The following is a 21,412-nucleotide window of genomic DNA, read 5'->3' as shown; positions in this document are numbered from 1 at the left end:
TGGTGGCCTCATAGAATGAGTTTGGGAGTGTTCCTTCCTCTGCAATTTTTTGGAAGAGTTTGAGAAGGATAGGTGTTAGCTCTTCTCTAAATGTTTGGTAGAATTCACCTGTGAAGCCATCTGGTCCTGGACTTTTGTTTGTTGGAAGATTTTAAATCACAGTTTCAATTTCATTACTTGTGATTTGTCTGTTCATATTTTCTGTTTCTTCCTGGTTCAGTCTTAGAAGGTTGTACCTTTCTAAGAATTTGTCCATTTCTTCCAGGTTGTCCATTTTATTGGCATAAAGTTGCTTGTAGTAGTCTCTTAGGATGCCTTGTATTTCTGCGGTGTCTGTTGTAACTTCTCCTTTTTCATTTCTGATTTTAATGATTTGAGTCCTCTCCCTCTTGATGAGTCTGGCTAATGGCTTATCAATTTTGTTTATCTTCTCAAAGAACCAACTTTTAGTTTTGTTGATCTTTGCTATTGTTTTCTTTGTTTCTATTTCATTTATTTCCGCTCTGATCTTTATGATTTCTTTCCTTCTGCTAACTTTGGGTTTTGTTTGTTCTTCTTTCTCTAGTTTCTTTAGGTGTAAGGTTAGATTGTTTACTTGAGATTTTTCTTGTTTCTTGAGGTAGGCTTGTATAGCTATAAACTTCCCTCTTAGAACTGCTTTTGCTGCATCCCGTAGGTTTCGGGTCGTCGTGTTTTCATTGTCATTTGTCTGTAGGTATTTTTTGATTTCCTTTTTGATTTCTTCAGTGATCTCTTGGTTATTTAGTAACGTATTGTTTAGCCTCCATGTGTTTGTGGTTTTTACGTTTTTTTCCCTGTAATTCATTTCTAATCTCATAGCGTTGTGGTCAGAAAAGATGCTTGATATGATTTCAGTTTTCTTAAATTTACTGAGGCTTGATTTGTGGCCCAAGATGTGATCTATCCTGGAGAATGTTCCGTGCGCACCTGAGAAGAATGTGTAATCTGCTGTTTTTGGATGGAATGTCCTATAAATATCAATTAAATCTATCTGGTCTATTGTGTCATTTAAAGCTTCTGTTTCCTTATTTATTTTCGTTTTGGATGATTTGTCCATTGGTGTAATGAGGTGTTAAAGTCCCTCACTATTATTGTGTTACTGTCAATTTCCTCTTTTATAGCTGTTAGCAGTTGCCTTATGTATTGAGGTGCTCCTGTGTTGGGTGCATATATATTTATAATTGTTATATCTTCTTCTTGGATTGATCCTTTGATCATTATGTAGTGTCCTTCCTTGTCTCTTGTAACATTCTTTATTTTAAAGTCTATTTTATCTGATATGAGTATAGCTACTCCAGCTTTCTTTTGATTTCCATTTGCATGGAATATCTTTTTCCATCCCCTCACTTTCAGTCTGTATGTGTCCCTAGGTCTAAAGTGGGTCTCTTGTTGACAGCATATATATGGGTCTTGTTTTTGTATCCATTCAGCAAGCCTGTGTCTTTTGGTTGGAGCATTTAATCCATTCACGTTTAAGGTAATTATCGATACGTATGTTCCTATGACCATTTTCTCAATTGTTTTGGGTTTGTTTTTGTAGGTCCTTTTCTTCTCTTGTGTTTCTCACTTAGAGAAGTTCCTTTAGCATTTGTTGTAGAGCTGGTTTGGTGGTGCTGAATTCTCTTAGCTTTTGCTTGTCTGTAAAGCTTTTGATTTCTCCATCAAATCTAAATGAGATCCTTGCCGGGTAGAGTAATCTTGGTTGTAGGTTCTTCCCTTTCATCACTTTAAGTATATCATGCCACTCCCTTCTGGCTTGTAGAGTTTCTGCTGAGAAATCAGCTGTTAACCTTATGGGAGTTCCCTTGTATGTTATTTGTCGTTTTTCCCTTGCTGCTTTCAATAATTTTTCTTTGTCTTTAATTTTTGCCACTTTGATTACTATGTGTCTCGGCGTGTTTCTCCTTGGGTTTATCCTGTATGGGACTCTCTGCGCTTCCTGGACTTGCGTGGCTATTTCCTTTCCCATGTTAGGGAAGTTTTCGACTATAATCTCTTCAAATACTTTCTCTGGTCCTTTCTCTCTCTCTTCTCCATCTGGGACCCCTATAATGCGAATGTTGTTGCGTTTAATGTTGTCCAAGAAGTCTCTTAGGCTGTCTTCATTTCTTTTCATTCTTTTTTCCTTAGTCTGTTCCGCAGCAGTGAATTCCACCATTCTGTCTTCCAGGCCACTTACCCGTTCTTCTGCCTCACTTATTCTGCTATTGATTCCTTCTAGTGTAGTTTTCATTTCAGTTATTGTATTGTTCATCTCTGTTTGTTTGTTCTTTAATTCTTCTAGGTCTTTGTTAATCATTTCTTGCATCTTCTCAATCTTTGCCTCCATTCTTATTCCGAGATCCTGGATCATCTTCACTATTATTATTCTGAATTCTTTTTCTGGAAGGTTGCCTATCTCCACTTCATTTAGTTGTTTTTCTGGGGTTTTTTCTTGTTCCTTCATCTGGTATATAGCCCTCTGCCTTTTCATCTTGTCTATCTTTCTGTAACTATGGATTTTGGTCCACAGCCTGCAGGATTGTAGTTTTCTTGCTTCTGCTGTCTGCCCTCTGGTGGTTGAGGCTATCTAAGAGGCTTGATGGGAGGCTCTCTGCCCACGTATGTTTGTGCATATCTTTATTTTTAGCTTTTCTGATCCAAATCTTTTTAGTAGATGAGTTAAACCCATTCACATTTATTTATAAGTATTATTATGTATAGTTATTGTGTTATTTTGTGTATTAGGTTTTACTTGCTGTTTCTCAACATGGTGTGCTTTTTTGCTATTTTACTTTACTGATTTCTTTTGATATATAGAAAATGTTGTATTTCTCTTTTATTGGTTTTACTTTATTTTATTGGTTATCTTTGTACTTATAACTTTAAAAAATAATAATAATGAACATTTGTTGAAGTTTTACAGTAGACTAGGTACTATGCTAAATGCCTTATACAGATTATCTTTTTAAATCCTCAAAACTGACCTATGAGGCAATTCCTATTATTTTCCCATTTTACAAATAAGAAAACTGATGCACAGAGAGATTAAGTAACATGCCCGAGATAACATGTTACTTGGTAATCAATGCTGAGTTTTTCTCTGAATCCAGCCTAACACTTCATACTTTTTCTTTCTATATTATTTTCTTGATATACTGTATTGATTAGGTAGAAGAAATATGTTGTTTTTAGTTTTTAGTTTTCAGCAGGTCTGCTGTCTACAACAAGGTTTGTTCTAAGAACTATACAATAGGAATTTTAAATAAATCAAAGACCTTATGGAAACATCTTGTTCATATTCATTATGTTAATCTATAATAGAATTAGGTCAGAAAAATTTAAGAGGATAATGTGATAATAAATACCAACAAAAAGCAATCATAGTCACTGTGAATTTCAAAGGGGCTTAAAACAGGTGGAAAAAAGTTATAAAATTTCAACATCTTCTAAGAAAATAGAGAATATTATTTTAAAGCTTTATCTAGATAAAGGACACAGGGTTTTAAACTTAAAATAGCTGCATGGTTTTGATCATATGTGTTTGAATTTATATTTAAATGTTAATTTTTTATTCATGAGTGTAAATGCAGTTGAAGATACTAATTTAGTTTGTGTTTCCTCCTCTTTTTTAATCTCTGACTGTTATACTTATTATGGCCCAAAACCTAATATGTGGATGGTGATATTCAAACTTTAATACTTCATAATGTTCAACATATAATTTTTCCCGTTTAGATAGGTCTTTCTGATTGTTGGTGTTCACTCGGCTAAGTTTCCAAATGAAAAAGTCCTGGATAACGTTAAGAGTGCTATTCTTCGATACAACATCACCCACCCTGTGGTTAATGATGCAGATGCCAGCCTTTGGCAAGAACTAGAAGTTTCCTGCTGGCCAACTCTGATCATACTTGGACCCCGTGGAAACATGTTGTTTTCTTTGATTGGAGAAGGACATAGAGAGAAATTACTTTTATATACTTCAATAGCTTTAAAATATTACAAAGACAGGGGACAGATCAGAGATAATAAAATTGGAATAAAACTCTATAAGATTCTTGCCACCTTCACCATTGCTGTTCCTGGCAAAGTAACAGTAGACCATGTTTATAATAGATTGGTAATAGCAGACCTGGACATCATAGAATTTTGGTCGTCTGGAGGAATGGACAAATTCAGTACAGCATTGGAGGTAAAGTTTGCTAATTATGTTATATAATGTATTTTACGTTATACATGTAAAAAAATAGTTCAAGGAAATGTATTAAAATTGAAATTTATAAATAAGAACTAATTGTAGAAGGGCAATATAGACTGATTTTAACTTCATCAGAAATTATTTTGTTAATTGTGTCTGAATTAATCTCTTCTCACTCCCTCAAAAACAAACAAAACTACCCAAAAAACTCCATTAAGATCAAAAGGAGGAAATCTTTTGTGTAATTTTCAAGTATATTCATATATCCCATCTTGTTTTTTCAAAAAACTGCCACACTATTGTATCTTATGAAAGTATTATATACATTTTAGATGTTTGGGCATTTAAATGGAAGTATTTCACTTTCCATCAAAATATAGCCATATATAGGTATATATATATATTTATTTGTTTGTTTATGGCTGCGTTGGGTCTTTGTTGCTGCGTGCGGGCTTTCTCTAGTTGCAGCGAGTGGGGGCTACTCTTCGTTGCGGTGCACGGCCTTCTCATTGTGGTGGCTTCTCTTGTTGCGGAGCACAGGCTCTAGGCAAGCGGGCTTCAGTAGTTGTGGCACGCAGGCTGAGTAGTTGTGGCTCGCGGGCTCTAGAGCACAGGCTCAGTAGTTGTGGCGCACGGGCTTAGTTGCTCTGCGGCATGTGGGAGCTTCCTGGACCAGGGCTCGAACCCATGTCCCCTGCATTGGCAGGCGGATTCTTAACCACTGCGCCACCAAGGAATTCCCTAGCCATATGTTTTTTAAGACCACAACAATACCCTAGGAAGTTGAGTCTTAGATTATGAAATAACGTAGGATTTGTATATTATTATACTTTTCTCTCCTTCCATAAGAACTTAAGCATACTTCTGAATCCATTCCATTTGGTTGTAGTGAAATAAAAGTATCATACAGGCATAGATCATTTTCTTCCATATCTCCCTGGTCTTGACCTAAAAAGGGCTCTTATTGACATATAATTAATAAAATCTGTTAAGTACATTATTAATCCTGCTCACCAGGCTGAACTGACATCTGACAACATAATTAGTCAAAGAGAAAAGTAATTCATCTCTTTGCAATCCTATTTTAGTCACACATGCAGTGTTAGTACATAAAGTAGGGATATCAACATTCCTGATGCAGATAAATTAATAAATAAACCAAAAAATAAACTGATTGTTTCCTAAGCCCTGGGGCTATTCTTAGTATGCCAAGGTATCATTCCCTTAGCTCTTGAATTCATTTGTTTCTTGTTTGTTGTTTCTGTTAGAGTTTGTGTGTGTTCTGTGTTGTTTATTTTGCTTGGGCAACTTGGTATTTTGGTTAATAACAGGAAGTTCTGACAGTTGTTACTCAAAAAGCATCTGTTATAGCAAGTTACATTTAAATGGTTAAAAGTTTTTAATAGATTCTAAAATTTTCTAAATAGTTTAGATGGATATTCTCCTTTGTTAAACAGAGGAACCAGCAGCAAGCTACCTTTTCCAAACGTGTTTCTAGGAATATTGTCATCTTGTGATAAACTTATAGTTATTCTACAATTTTTAAAAAAGAATTCTGTGGTCAGATACACTCAGGAAATACTGGTCAGATGTGCTTTAAAAGATTTTTGGTGGTGGTGGTGTCACTGTACTCAGATCTTTTACTCTGCCTAATGTATCTCATGAATATATGAGAGGAGGTTATAGTATACAGTATTTTCCAATCTGAAGTGATCACAGTACTCTCCCTTTTTTTTCCCCAGGGAACTCTCATCACCAACAATAATAAATAGTATTATTAATAATAGTAATAAGAGCAAACAAAAATATGCCTGGCATTTTTCTAAGCACTTTACCTGTACTATTTAGTCCTCAGAGTGCTATGAGTTAGGTATATTATTAATTCCATTTTACAAAAGAGAAACTGAGACACACAGAACTTGCCCAGATAATCAGCTAGGAAGAGCTAGTGTTTAAACGAAGTCTGTTAACTTGGGATTCATGGGCTATTAAGAAATGCTTGAATGATCCTCATGATTTAGGAACCCCTTGAAATTCCTGTGACATTTTATGGGCGTGTGTATTTTTGTAAGGAAAGGGTTTGTAATTTTCAGTTATAATCAAAGGAGTTTATCTTCCAAAATTGTTAAAAATCATTCATCTAGATTGTAAAAGATTTAAGTTATTTTTTATTTCTTTCTAGTCTAGATAATAGGTAATTCAGATGCTTTTTGAAGTAATTTCTTCTGATATATACTACTAAAGTGTACTAGTAACCATTATCTAGTAAGCCCTGTCATTAGCAAAATTTACTCTTGAGAAAAATAGGTATCTTGGGATACAGTTTAGTTTTTAGGTAGAAGTATCAAGTTATTTATATTAAAATCCCAGCTTTAAATACAAATTTTATTTTTTCGGTGTTACTTTGAGATAACTCTAAGTGGAAAAATTTTGTCTTACGGCTATCTTGTCTTGTAGGACCCAACCCTGGAAGAAAAGATGGAATGTTTTCAGAGTCAACTTTTAACTCACCACAAGGTGTGGCCATAATGGATAATATCATATATGTGGCAGATACAGAAAACCACCTTATAAGAAAGGTAATTTTCCATTTTAAATTAAGTTTTAATCCTTCTAATCAGAAAAACTTATATTTACTTGCTACATAAATATTTGAAGTGAGAGGGTGTTGCTTAGATACTTCAGATCATCCTCATTCAGCTTTTTTCTGAGGTTACTTGCTTTAACTTTATTCTTAGACAAACCCATCAAATCGTTTTTTTAATCCTTTATTTTAAAGTCATGTACCTAATCACCCAAAAGCTCCTCATTTTGAGGTATTTTCCTAACTACTATTTATAAAGTGATGCTTTGTCCTTTTTCAGTTAAATTTTCTCAAACTTAGAAAAAAAAAAAAACCATACCACTCCTGCATCCCTTCAGCTCTTATGCTTTGTCTGGGAATACTTATCTGTCAATTAGTCTTAAAATTTCTTTTATCTCATTATAAAAGTAATATATGATCTTGTTTTTAAAAAAATGAATTAATACATAAAGGTAAAAAAGGTCTCCTAATTATCTATCCAGGCTCTCCAGGGATAACCAACCATTGTTAAAATTTGTGTCTTCAGAAATTTTCTACTCATGTACAAATAATTTTATATTGAAAGGACTGTCTCTAGAGAATCTTCTTTTTTAAACAAATGGAATCATAATGTACATACATAATTTCTACATTCTTTTTTTAACTGTTTTTTTCCATGTTAGTCATATGACTATGACTGCATAGTATTATCTAGTTATTTTAAACATTTCTTATTGATGAGTATTCTGACTGTAACCTGTTGGTCTTTAAGTTGTTATTTCTATTTGGAAAATAAGTAAGTTCATCTAACCCATTCTGTCTGAACATATATGTACTACATATTGTACCTAAGTACATTTAGGTACTTCCTTGCTTTTCTCGCTATTTCTCTCTCTTGATATTTTTGACCATTTATATTACAAAATTATCAACTAATATATATATAATAGGAAAAAACATATGTAGAACATTTAATAATAACCACTGTAATGTAAATCTCCATGAGGGTATGACATTTGTTTTCTTTACTACTGAAATCCTAAGCACCTATAACAGTGCCTGGCCCACAGTAGGTGTTTATTAGATATTTGTTGAATGAATTTATGAGCAAATAACATCTGTAGAATGAAGCATTTCCTAAAGCGTAAATTCCTCTTAATATGAAATAATGTTACATGAAAAAAGGATTTGGTAGATTTATAAATTAAAGCAGACTTATTTTTTGAAAGTCTTGCTAATATATTTTAATATGCTAATATATTGTGAATACACTAGTGGGGGGATGTGTGTGTGGTATTTCTAAACTTATTTCACCAAGGAGCCCTTTTTAGGCAGAACTTTTCATAGGACTAATAGCTTAATGTTGTATACTCTGGGAAAAGTGCTTTTATGTTACTAACTCCTTAGAGGTCAGTATTTCTTTATCATTATCTTTTGGGGGTTCTATGCTTCTAAAATTCACCATAGTGTCATAGATATCTAACAGGATATTGAAGTAGTAAGATACGTAGCCCACAACATACAGGGAGTACTTGTCCTTTTTTGATTTTATGTTATTTCTCTTGCTTTAGGACTTAGTGGGTTTTGGAGTATTGACTGCATTTCAAATACTTTTTAAGTAGCATAATCATTATAACAAATATAGGTTACTCGAAGTCATTTTTATGACTTAGTTTAGTGTCTGCAAAAATGGAAATGAGAGAATTATGATTTCTTCCTTTTGTTTTAAAAGTATAAAATATTTATTGTATTTTACATTTGTTTAAGATCTCCTTTGCAGAGGGTTGATCATACGCCTACATTCACAGCTCATGAACATCATTGTTCCATGCCGACCTGTCTCTTGTTAGATTAACTTATTTATTAATTTGTAAATTCCTCTTCATCTCCATTCCCATTTCCCCTGCCATTCCCTGTACATAAGTACTCCTATAGGCAGCCTTTCTGATATGTTTAATTCACATCTTCTTATTTATCTGTGACCTTGTAAAACATGTAGTATTTTGTGTGTGTGTGTTTTTAACAACTTTATTGTGATATATTTTACATAGTACAAAGGTCACCCATTTCATGAATATAATTCAGGAATTTTTAGTAAATTTAACAAGTTGTGTAACCATCACCATAAATCATTTTTAGAACATTTTCATCCTCCTAGGAAGAACCCTCATGCCAAATTACAGTTAATCCCCGTTCCCACCCCCAGCCCTAATCTACTTTTTGTCTCTGTAAATTTGCCTCTTTGAACATTTCATATACACAGAATCATACAATATATGGTCTTATGTGTCTGGCTTCTTTCATTCTGTGTAATGTTTTTGAGGTTCATTGATGATGTAACATGTCAGTAATTAATTCCTTTGTATTGCTGGATAGCATTCTATTGCATGTATAAACCACATGTTATCCTTTTACCAGTTGGTGGACATTTAAGGTGTTTTCCAATTTTTGGCTATTTATAAATAATTCACATATAAGTATTGTGTGGACATACATTTTTATTTCTCTTGGGTAGGTGTTGTAAATACTGGAAGTGTTGATTCGTATGTTTTATATTTTGTGTTTAACTTTTTGAGAACGTGCTAAACCACAGTGGTTGCATCATTTTACATTTCTATCTGCAATATATGTGGGTTCCAATTTCTCCATATCTTCACCATTACTTATCATTTTCCATTTTCTTTTTTTTTTTTTTTTTTCATTTTCCATTTTTAAATTTCTAGGCATTCTACTAGGTGTGAAGTGGCCTATCATTGTGGTTTGGAATATGCATTTCTCTAATGAGGAATGATGTTGAGCATCTTTTCCTACGTATATGGACCATTTGTTTATCTTCTTTTGAGAAGTGTCTATTCAGATTCTTTGACAATTTTTTATTGGGTTTTTTGTGTTTTTTATTATTGAGTTGTAAGAGTTCTTTATATATTCTAGATGCAAATTCCTTATCAGATATATGATTTTCAGTACTTTCCCACATTCTGTGAGTTGTCTTTTCACCTTTTTTTTTTTTTTCCGTACACACACACTGTATTTTATTTTTACAAGAGATAAATAAACTGACACCAAGCATTGTAAATGGATGACCACAACAAAAGCAACAATGATTGCAATTACCAAACACGAAACACACTCATACTATGTCATAATATTGACATTCAGTCTAGTAATCCTCCACTGTAACAGCTCCTTTACTTTGCAATGAAAATTGATTTGTGTATTTTTTGCCTCTGAGTCCTTGTGGGATTTTTTTTTTTTTATTCAAAGAGAAAGTCACAAAAATTATAATCATCCTCCTCAGTTCACTCAGTCCCATGTAATTAATTTTTTTCTTCTTCTTGCTCTTTTGTTAGCACTTTTATGAATTCATCAGTTTTCCATTAGAGTTCTGAAAATGCTTATTCATTCAGTTCAGCAGTATAGTCAGTTACCAGAAACCTGTACTTGTCAGTCTTTTCCATGAATTCCTTGAAGATGAAACCCTTTTATAGGAACATTTTTGCAAAACCATCAGAGTACACCCAGAACTGTCTGTAAATGACAAAAGACTTAAAAATGACCACGGTTAAAGATTTGATGAAAGTTCATAATAATGCAATTGACAAGGAAATTTAGTTATTTCTGAGATATACATTTTAAAGTAATAACTAGAATTATGACTTATAACATTATACCAGAACATAATAAGATTTTTATAAATTTCATGTAATGTCTGAAACATTTATATTAACATATTTCCATACAAATAACCCAAAGAAAGTTTAGTATTAGCTGTTTTTTTTTGTTTGTTTGTTTTGTACTGCAGGTTCTTATCAGTCATCAATTTTATACACATCAGTGTTTACATGTCACTTGATTTTCTAAAAAGCATCAAATCAATCAGGGGAGAAAGGAAAGTCATTTCTGCACATTGTGCTTGAACAACTAAATACCAACATGGGGAAAAAATAAACATGACCCCTACTTCACACACCATATACAAACATCAATTCAAGATGCATCACAGACCTAAATGTAAATGCTAAAACTGAAACTTTTACAAGAAAACATGAGAATATCCTTGTGACTTGCATGTAGGCAAAGGTTTCTCAAAGACAGGACACAGAAACAATAATCATAAAAGAAAAAAACTATAAATTCAGATTTATCTAAATATAAAACTTCTATTAAACTTCACTGTTAAAGTGAAAAACCACAGGCTGTCAGAAAATAGTCACAAAAATTCACAAAAACACATCTATGAAGGGGGTTAGTATCCATGAAATATAAAGGCTTCTACAACTGAAAAATGAGAAGGCAAACCAATGAAAAATGAGCCAAAGATTTGAATATTTTTCAAAAGAAGATATAAGAATGACCACAAGCACATAGAAAAGTGATCAACATCACGAGCTGAGAAGGAAATGTACGTTCAAACCACAATGAAATACCACTGTATATCCAGTATAATGGTTAAAATTAAAAAGACTGACAATACCATAGGTTGGCAAGGATGTGGAGCAGTTTGAACTCTCATACATCATTGGTGGGAATAGAAAATGATAGAGCACTGGAGAAAACCTTTTGGGAGTTTTTTTAATCAAACTAATCATATACTTGCCCTATAACATAGCAGCTACAGTCCTCTGTGTGTACCCAAGAGAAGTGAAAGCATGTCCACAAAAAGGCTTACACAAGAATATTAATAGCAACTCTATTTGAAGGCCCCCAAACTGGAAATTAGCCCAGCTGTCTGTCAGTAAGAAAATAAATAAATGAACTGTGATGTATTCCTTATATGGAATACTGCTTAGCAATAAAAAGGAACATGAATAAATCTCAAACATGTTAAATGAAAGAAGCTTCACACAAAAGAGTTCATTACTGTATGATTCCATTTATCTGAAATCCTAGAAGAGTTACAACTAATCTGTGATGGAAAAAAAAAAGATTAACACTGTTTGCCACTGGGGTCAAGAAGGACTGTAAAGAGGTATGAGGGAACTTTCTGGAGTGAAGGTAACATTCTGTATCTTTATATAAGTTGGGGCCACACAGGTTTATGCATTTTTGAGAATTTATCAGGTGATACACTTAAGATTTGTGCATTTCGTTGTAAGTTTTGCCTCAAAAAAGGAAAAAGATCTGAAAAAATATGGAACTCTAGTTAATGACAAGCCTACTGAAATATTTAGGGACAGTGTACTAATGTTTATGATTTACTTTGAAATGCATCAAAAAATGTAAATGAATTGAAGGATTGATAGCTGGATGAGATATGTGATAAAGCAAGTCAGTGAACTGTTGATATATGGATGTTTGGTGCAGTATTCTTTCAGCTTTCTCTGTGTTTGAAAATTTTCATGATAAAATGTTGAAAGTGTCTCAGGAGATGAAACCAGAGCATCTTTTTTCAGTAGAATGCATTGATTTTTTGGTTTATGAAGCAGAGGCAATATAACGTAGTAAAGCTAGAACTGGTTCAAATCCAAAATCCTTGACTTACTAGCTGTGGGATCTTGGGATCTTACTTAATGATCTGTGCCTCAGTTTCCTCTAAAGTAATCAAAATCACAGTCATAGGGTTATTAAGATGGATGGATGGATGATACTTGGATTAGTTCTTACCACATATTAAGCTCCATATGTGTCAATTACTAGCCAAGCATAATTGAAATACATTTAATTTTAAGAAGCAAATGTTTTCCTTGATTCTGCTTTAAATTTTCAAATTTCACCTGCTTTTAAAATATTTTATAGTTGAGATGAGATCAACAGCAGTTCTGGTAGAGGCATGATGAGGGAGGGGAGTAAGAGGAAAGTGGGGGAATGGACGGATGGAGAAATGAAAAGGACTGAGTTTTATGCATTTCTATAACAAGGTCACCATGTACTTGATTAGCCTTTTTTTAAAGCTTTTTTTTTTTTAAGTATGTTGCACATTTTTTTTTTAACACACTAAAAACCACTCGGTTTTATTAATTAACATATAATAAGTTCATATATACTGTAAATAAAGTACATGTTTTCTGTATGTTCTACTGGAAATAGATGCATTGCATAAAACCTGTATTAATGTCTATAGATTGACCTAGAAGCTGAGACGGTGAGCACTGTAGCTGGCATTGGAATTCAAGGTACAGATAAAGAAGGTGGAGCTAAAGGAGAAGAACAGCCCATTAGTTCTCCTTGGGATGTAGTTTTTGGAAGGTCAGGTATGTAAACTTTTGATATTAAATATAAGTAAATTTTGCTAAGTAAAAGTAAGATTTTTAAGATATTATGGGAACATTCATTTGGATTAATTCTTTTACTAGTTATTTTATGCTTTTATACCAATGACTTGGGATTTGTTAATTGCATAAAAACAAAGCCAGCAGTAATATATAGAAGATAGAGTAAATATATCATTATATATAACATGTAACATTACATACATATTATATTTTATACACAAGATAGGGTATGTATTTCTCTAATGTTAAAGAATTTCATCTTAGTTGCAGCTTCCAATTAAGATAGTTCTGAATATTCTGACATTGGAAGGATTATAGTTTCAGAATTTCAAAAGATTATTCACGCACTATACTGTTTAACAATGTCCTTTTTATTTACCGTCATGTGAAAAATCAAGAAATGACAACGGGTTTTTTTTTAGATTATCAATAAAATTTTTATTTAATTATTATAGCTTCTTTTGAGTAGTTAAAAAAAACTTTACCTATATACAATGGAATATTACTCAGCCATAAAAAAGAATGAAATCTTGCCATTTGTGACAACATGAATGGATCTAGAGGGTGAGAAAGACAAATACTGTATAATTTCACTTATATGTGGAATCTAAAAACAAATGAGCAAACATAACAAAACAGAAACAGAGTCATAGATACAGACAACAAACAGGGAAGGGGATGGTGGGGATGAGTGAAATAAGTGAGGAAAATTGAGGTACAAATTTCCAGTTACAAAAGAAATGAGTCACAGGGATGCAATGTACAACATGAGGAATATAGTCAATAATAATACAATATCTTTGGTAACTATACTTACGGTGATCATTTTGCAGTGTATAGAAATATCAAATCACTACGTTGTGTACCAGGAGCTATCATAGAGTTGTAGTCGATTATACTTCAAAAAACAAACAAACGTATAGAAAAAGAGATCAGATCTGTGGTCACCAGAGGCAGGGGTGGGGGATTTGGATGAAGGTGGTCAAAAGGTACAAAATTCCAGTTATGAGATACTTAAGAAGTAGGGCTATAATGTACAACATGATTAATATAACTAACAATGCTGTATGTGTGTATGAAAGTTGTTAAGATGAGTAAATCCTAAGAGTTCTCATCACAAGGAAAAAAATTGGTTTTTCTTTTCTTTTTTAATCTATATGAGGTGATGGATATTCACTAAACTTAATGTAATTATTTCATGATGTATGTGAGTCAAATCATTATGTTGTACATCTTAAACTTATACAGTGCTATATATGTCAATTATATAAATAAAACTGGAAGAAAAAGATAAAATTAAAAAATAAAACTTAATTTAAAAAGTAAAAACTTTGGGCTTCCCTGGTGGCGCAGTGGTTGAGAGTCCGCCTGCCAATGCAGGGGACACGGGTTCAAGCCCTGGTCTGGGAAGATCCCACATGCCGTGGAGCAGCTGGGCCCGTGAGCCACAATTACTGAGCCTGCGCGTCTGGAGCCTGTGCTCCACAATAAGAGAGGCCGTGATGGTGAGAGGCCCGCGCACCGCGATGAAGAGTGGCCCCCGCTTGCCACAACTAGAGAAAGCCCTCGCACAGAAACGAAGACCCAACACACACAGCCATAAATAAATAAATAAATAGATAAAGGAAGAAACAACCCCTATAAAAAAAAATAAATAAATAAAAAAAAATAAAAAAAAAAAGTAAAAACTTTATCCTACTGAATTACTCAGATAATTGAAAATGAGATTTGCCTTATTTTTACAATCTTTATTACCTATATATTACTTGACTAAAAGATAATTCAGGAGCGCTAGTACTCTTATTTTTCACTGGCCCTCTGCGTTGCTGACATGGTTATCTACATGTTTAAAACCAGAGTAACGAAGAAAGAAATTTAGTAGAATATATTGAAAATGGAACTTGGAGCTAAATGGTTTGTATGATTTTAATATATTTATAGAGTGACTTAAGCACCATCTTAGTTGGATGATTTTACATTTGAGATAATTTTTTTATGATGCCAATTTGGTTATAATTCAAAGACCTTAATTTTTTCATTGTGATTAACTTTTTTTTTTCTTTTTTAATTTATTTTTGGCTGTGTTGGGTCTTCGTTTCTGTGCGAGGGCTTTCTCTAGTTGTGGCGAGCGGGGGCCACTCTTCATCGCGGTGCGCGGGCCTCTCACTGTCGCGGCCTCTCTTGTTGCGGAGCACAGTCTCCAGACGTGCAGGCTCAGTAGTTGTGGTTCACGGGCCCAGCTGCTCCGCGGCATGTGGGATCTTCCCAGACCAGGGCTCGAACCCGTGTTCCCTGCATTGGCAGGCAGATTCTCAACCACTGTGCCACCAGGGAAGCCCTGTGATTAACTTTTTATAAACCTTTTAATATTTATAAAGTAACTGAATGAACTTCTGGTACTACCTGCACTTGATATATGTAACTTAGGTATTTTGTGTAAGTTAGTTTTGAAAATTCCAGTTTTGGAATTTGGTGCCCTGACAATGAAGAGTTGTGTTAGTGGCTCACAGTGGGGAGGGGTTGAGAAGGTAGAGGGAGCAGTGTGTCTCAAGAGCAATCAGTAAGGGGACATATTATATGTAGAGAGTTTAAAAACAATAAGAAAACCAACTACACCTCGATCTTCTTTTTATCACCGTGCGCCAGCAATTCTAAATAATTTCAGGGTTAAAAATACTCATCCCCATCAGGACTTAACTGGTCTTGCCTCCCTGCTTTTGGTACACACCTGAGCTATTTGAACATAATCTTATAGATGGAAAAACAGTCTGAAATATATCTGTTAGTAAAATAGTCAAAGTGGATGAGAACTGTTATTTTGGTATGTTATTACCTTCCCTCAAGGAAAAAACAATTCTCTTAATATGTAAGCCCCCAGTGATTTATAGTTAATAGTCCATATAGCAATTCAGTTATTGATATTTATATTTTACATCTTACAGCCTGTGTTTACTGTCAGTAATTGCCACAGTAAAGCTTCATAAGAAATCATCCCCAAACTCATATAAACCTAAACCTTTATTTCTCACTTACATACAGGGTTGCGGTTCAGTTGATCAAGGCTGAGCCTGGGCTGGGTTCCAGACTGTTTTTTGGGTCCAGATCTGCTCCATTTGTTTCTCCTTTTCCTTGAGCCAGTAGCTGACTGAGGTATATTCTTTTGGCAAAAGGCAGGAGCACAGGAGAGTAAGCCCAGTTACACACATGTAAAGCCTTTGCTCATGTCATATCTGCTTACCTACTGTCATTAAAGCAAGTCACATAGCTAAGCTCAAAGTTATGGGGCAGGGATATGCACTTTGCCTACAATGAGGCAATGGCAAGGGTGTGGTTGTGTTATTACCACAGAGGAATAAAGACTTGAGACCAGTAATTCAATCTGTTACATATTTCAGAATTTACATTGCTTAAAAACAGGGTGTACTTTACCGGATGCTTTACTAAGTTGGATTTATTTAATAGAGTACTTACATATTTTTATAGGCTAAAAATTTTTCAGTCATACTTTATGGCATGGAATTTCTGGTAGTTTATCTCGTATTGAGAGTGTACCCAAATTGCTTTCCAAGGAAAATATTGGCTCTGTTGACAGGTACTCCCTCAGCTTCCAACTGGAGTGATGTGCTGAGGCTTGTGTCTTTATTAAGCTCAACTTTTAGAAAAGGAAGTGAATCCTACCTTAGCTCAATAGATCATTAAAAGCATATGGTTCCACATTTAACTTACAGTTTAAATTAGCTTCACTCCAGGTATTTGGCAAGAGGAGTAATCTTGAATGCACTTAAATAAGCTCAACACCTTTCAAAATGCTAAGAGAAAATGGTTTTCAAATACTGTATGAAGGACCTATAATCACAATGACTACAAAAGTTTTTAACCTTGAGTTATATACCCAAGGCATTTATGGTTAGATTTTGCAAAGTACTTAAATTTCCCAGAAATTCTATTTGAGGTTTGGGGGAATTGGTCAGATTCTCATCAGAGTTTCAAAGTGGTGTGTTACCCCAAAACATTTTAAGAGCCACTGCTTTAAATCACTCTGAAGTCTAATCCTGGATTAATGCATATTGTCAGAGTATGGGGAAATTGGATCATAGAATAATTGCTCTCCTTACAATTGTTTTTACTAAACTATATTTTGATATCATGTCATTCATTTAAAAATATATTAACACATCAACATATCTTACATTCATTTATATGTGTATATGTTTCATATTATATATTTCATCAAAAACAGTCCTATGGGACTTCTGAACTGTTTTTACTATAAGGGTTTGCTGCTAATTTCAGTTATTGTCTTATAAATAACCTCTGATTATCTACCAGAGAATTTTTCTGTGTTATAGATAATTATGTTTTTTTCTAAGTATCAAGTTTGTTTTTAAGCTCCTGGATAATTTGAATATCATAAGTGATTATGTTTGCATTGTTATATTGATTCCTAGGAAACTTGGAGACAGATTTGTCTCTAGCAAAGTATAATGGAAACATGACATTCATTTTTTAATATTACTTGGCTGCATCTTTCCTTTCTACTCTATTTACCTATTGCTTCAATTTTCTTATTTTAAATTTATTTATCTTACTAGGGTTTATTTCCTTGTAACTACCTGAATACTTTGTGAAATAAAAGTAGAAGTACATAAATCCAGTAGAATAATTTACTGAACTGATTGGGTATGATAATTGATCCATGTGGAAAAAAGAATCTGTTAATCATAAAACTAAAAATGCATTAAGAACTATAAATGTACATTTATAAAATGTACATTTTTAAACCAGTCTTTTGATGTTTAAGTGTGTCTTTTCTGACAGTCTTATACAAATCACAATGTATTGTTTTGGTTTCCTTAAACTGTGATGAGTTTTTAAAACACCTGCAAAGAAAACAGGGCTGAAATTTTTAAAACCTGTTCTTTCCAATTGTCTTTCCACATCTTATTCACTAATAATTTGACGTTGCTACTTGCCTTTATTGTCTTTCCAAAGTATTAACTTTGTTTTCAGAGGAAAAACTTCCTTCCAATTCATTCATATTGAATTGGTTTGAATATATTTAAATTATGTAATTGTACAACTGGTTTAAGCAGATGTGGGATTAAATGCAACTTGAAGGGGACGGTGGTTAAGAAAAATTGTTCTTGTAAGCACTTAAATTCTTTAATACTTTAAGAATTATATAGAATATTTCTGAAATTCTGCCATAGTTAGGAATATGAGAAAGGATGGAATTATCAGAAGGAAAACATGAAAAATAGATAAGGTATTGTGGTATCTTCATATATTAAGCTGTTCTGCAGTGCAAACAATGGACCACAGCTACACCTGACAGCATGGAGAAGTATCAGGAAATCTGTTGAGTGGAAAAAGCACCTTTTATAGAATGTTCAGTAGCAAGCAAGACTAACTATACATTGAGAGATCCATTCAGACATGGTAAAATTTTTAAATCAAAGAAGATAATGAAAAACAAATTTTTAGACTGGTAGTTCCTTCTGGGAAGAGGAGGAGGATATGCTCACAGAGGGATGCAGAAGTTTTCAAATAATCTTCCCTTTTCTTGAGTTGGTGTTGTGCACATGGATGTTTAGTTATTATTTAAACTTTATGTAGAACAGTTATCCATTCATATGCATATTTAAGTAAAAATTAAACCTTAAAAGGAAAGAAAATAGATCAGATAAAGAGAGTGAAAAATAACAGACAATATACCGTTGAATATATACCCCACCAAGAGACTCAGATAATGAACAGCGTACTTCAAAAAGAGATTAGGGAAAGGGACTTGAAATACCTCTGATTATTTTAAATATGTATGTAATATGTAAATGTGTGTGTGTTTGTATTTTAAATAGTACCTGAATATTTAACCTGATTATGCCATTACAGTGATAAAAGCATGGAAATAATTCACATAAATTGATTTTTACAAAAAATCACTTTACAAAAGTTATTTTCATCTTTGTCCATTTTTGAATATCACTCTAAATATGGTCAAAACTTTATAATGCACTAAAAATAATTTAAAATAACTCCAATAAATTCATTTTTTCACCAGAAACATTGCCATGTTTCTACAATGCATATCAAGTCTGTGCTGTCTCCACTCATGCCAGACAATAACCCGAGAATTTTTTTTATCGTAAAGGTCAGAACCCCTGATAGTCTCTAAGCACTTCAGACTTCACCTGATTTAAAATCATTTACAGAAAGGATAGTGTGCCCAAATCCCATTAACCTTCCTTGGCCCTTTAATCAGCATTTCCCTAGATAGAAATTTAGTTGTACTTATTTGACCTTTAATGATTGAAGTCCAACTATTTAGTATGCTTGTCTGGTAATCTACAGCTTAGATAATATGCTTCTCTGACTTCCATTAATATGCTCTAAATAAAATACATTTATCCTCTTATCAGGTGATACAAAATTTTTTTGAGGAATAAATTTTATATAATGTGACTAGTGTGTTTTTATTTTAACAAAATAAAAACAGTTGTAGTATTTTTATATCTGAATAACTATTATCACACTGACTTGGTGTTTATAAGGTTTTTTTTCAGTCCAAATGATGAGGTAATAATTTACAGAAAGTAACATTTACCCTTAATAGGTGTAAGTTCTATTATGAAGACTCTTTATAACCATTGCTACAATCAAGATATAGAATATTTCCATCACCCCAAAAAGTTCTCTCATGACTCTGTTCAATCTCCCTCCCTCCCCCTCTACCACCCACTCTACCCACTCCATCCACTGGCAACAATGATTTCTTGTTCCTCAGTGTAGTTTTGTATGTCTGGTTTCTTTCAGTTACCATAATCTTTTGCGATTCATCCATGTTCTTGCATGTATCAGTAGTTCTTTTTTATTGTTGAGTAGTATTCCATTGTACAGCTGTACCACAATTTATTAATTCACCAGTTGGTAAGCATTTCAGCTGCCTCTGGTTTATGGCAATTGCGATTAAAGCCTCTATAAACGTTTGTGTACAGGTTTTTATGTGGACATATATTTTCTCTTGGGCATAATGCTTAGGAATGAAATTGCTAGATCATATGATAAGTGTATGTGTAATTTTATAAGAAACTGCCAAACTGTTTCCCAAAGTTGGTGTTTTCTTAAAAATCCCGTGTCTGGCTGGAATAATTTTGCTTTTGCGTGAAGAACTAACTTTAACATTTCTTGTAGCACATGTATGCTAACAATGATTTCTCTTGGCCCTTTCTTTGGAGGGGGAGGGTCTGAAAAAGTAGCATTCTTTTTTTTTTTTAAACAATTTAAATTTATTTATTTATTTATTTATGGCTGTGTTGGGTCTTCGTTTCTGTGCGAAGGCTTTCTCTAGTTGCGGCAAGCGGGGGCCACTCTTCATCGTGGTGCGCTGGCCTCTCATTATCGCGGCCTCTCTTGTTGCGGAGCACAGGCTCCAGACGCGCAGGCTCAGTAATTTGTGGCTCACGGGCCCAGTTACTCCTTGGCATGTGGGATCTTCCCAGACCGGGGCTCGAACCCATGTCCCCTGCAGTAGCAGGCAGATTCTCAACCACTGTGCCACCAGGGAAGCCCCGTAGCATTCATTTTTGAAAGCTATTTTTACTCCATAAATAAGTCTGGATTGGCTTTTTTTTTTTCTTTGATATTTTAAAGATGTCATTCCACTGTGTTATAGCTTACATAGTATAAACAAGCAGTCTGATTTAATTCTTTTCCTAGTTCCTTAGTATAAAAAATGTGTTTTTTCCTCTGGCTGCCTTCAAGATTTTCTCTTTGGTTTTCAGCAGTTTGATTGATATGTCTAGGAGTTATCCTGCTTAGGATTCTTGATGTCCTTCGTTATCTGGAAAAATTCTCAACCATTATCTTCTCAAATAGTTTTTCTGCTCCTTTCTCTTCTTTCTGGGATTTCAGTTACTCATATGTTAGATTCTAATATTATATTCAACAACTTTTACATATTATGGTTTTGGGTCTTTTTAAATTTTCACCCTTTTTTCTCTTTGTGTTTCAGTGTGCATAATTTCTGTTGATTTATCTTTAGGGTCATTGATTGTTTCCTCAGCTGTGTCTAGTCAACTGATGAGCTTGTTGAAGGAATTTTTCATTTCTGATATTATTCTTTTTCTAATAGTATTTCCATTTCATTATTTCTTAGAGATTTCATCTATCTGCTCAAATTCCCCATCTATTTAGGTATGTTGGCCATCTTTTTCTCTAGATTCTTTACCATAGTAAGCATAGTGATTTCAAAGTCTATGTCATAGATCTAAATTTCAGGTCATCTCTGAGTCTGTTTCTGTTGATTGCTTTGTCTCTTGAAAATGGTTTTTTGTTTGTTTTTTAATTTTGTTTTGCTTACATTTATGTGCATCTTCTCATTTTTTGTTAAATTCCAGTCATGCGTGGAACTATAGAGGCTAAGATCAATAGTATTTGTCA

General features: G+C 33.6%; 1 protein-coding gene across 1 annotated transcript in view; it reads left to right on the top strand.

The window, feature by feature from the left end:
* NHLRC2 (NHL repeat containing 2) overlaps nt 1-21,412 on the top strand; it is a 62,098-nt gene that overhangs the window by 17,082 nt on the left and 23,604 nt on the right. The window contains 4 exon segments of the mRNA XM_036828314.1: nt 3,743-4,130; nt 4,133-4,192; nt 6,656-6,777; nt 12,823-12,952. Coding sequence (XP_036684209.1) covers nt 3,743-4,130; nt 4,133-4,192; nt 6,656-6,777; nt 12,823-12,952 — 700 coding nt within the window.

The sequence above is a fragment of the Balaenoptera musculus genome, chromosome 16, assembly GCF_009873245.2.
Source record: "Balaenoptera musculus isolate JJ_BM4_2016_0621 chromosome 16, mBalMus1.pri.v3, whole genome shotgun sequence".
NCBI classification, from domain to species: domain Eukaryota; kingdom Metazoa; phylum Chordata; class Mammalia; order Artiodactyla; family Balaenopteridae; genus Balaenoptera; species Balaenoptera musculus.
Note: the sequence above shows the minus strand (reverse complement) of the source record. Positions and strands in the feature narration are given on the sequence as shown.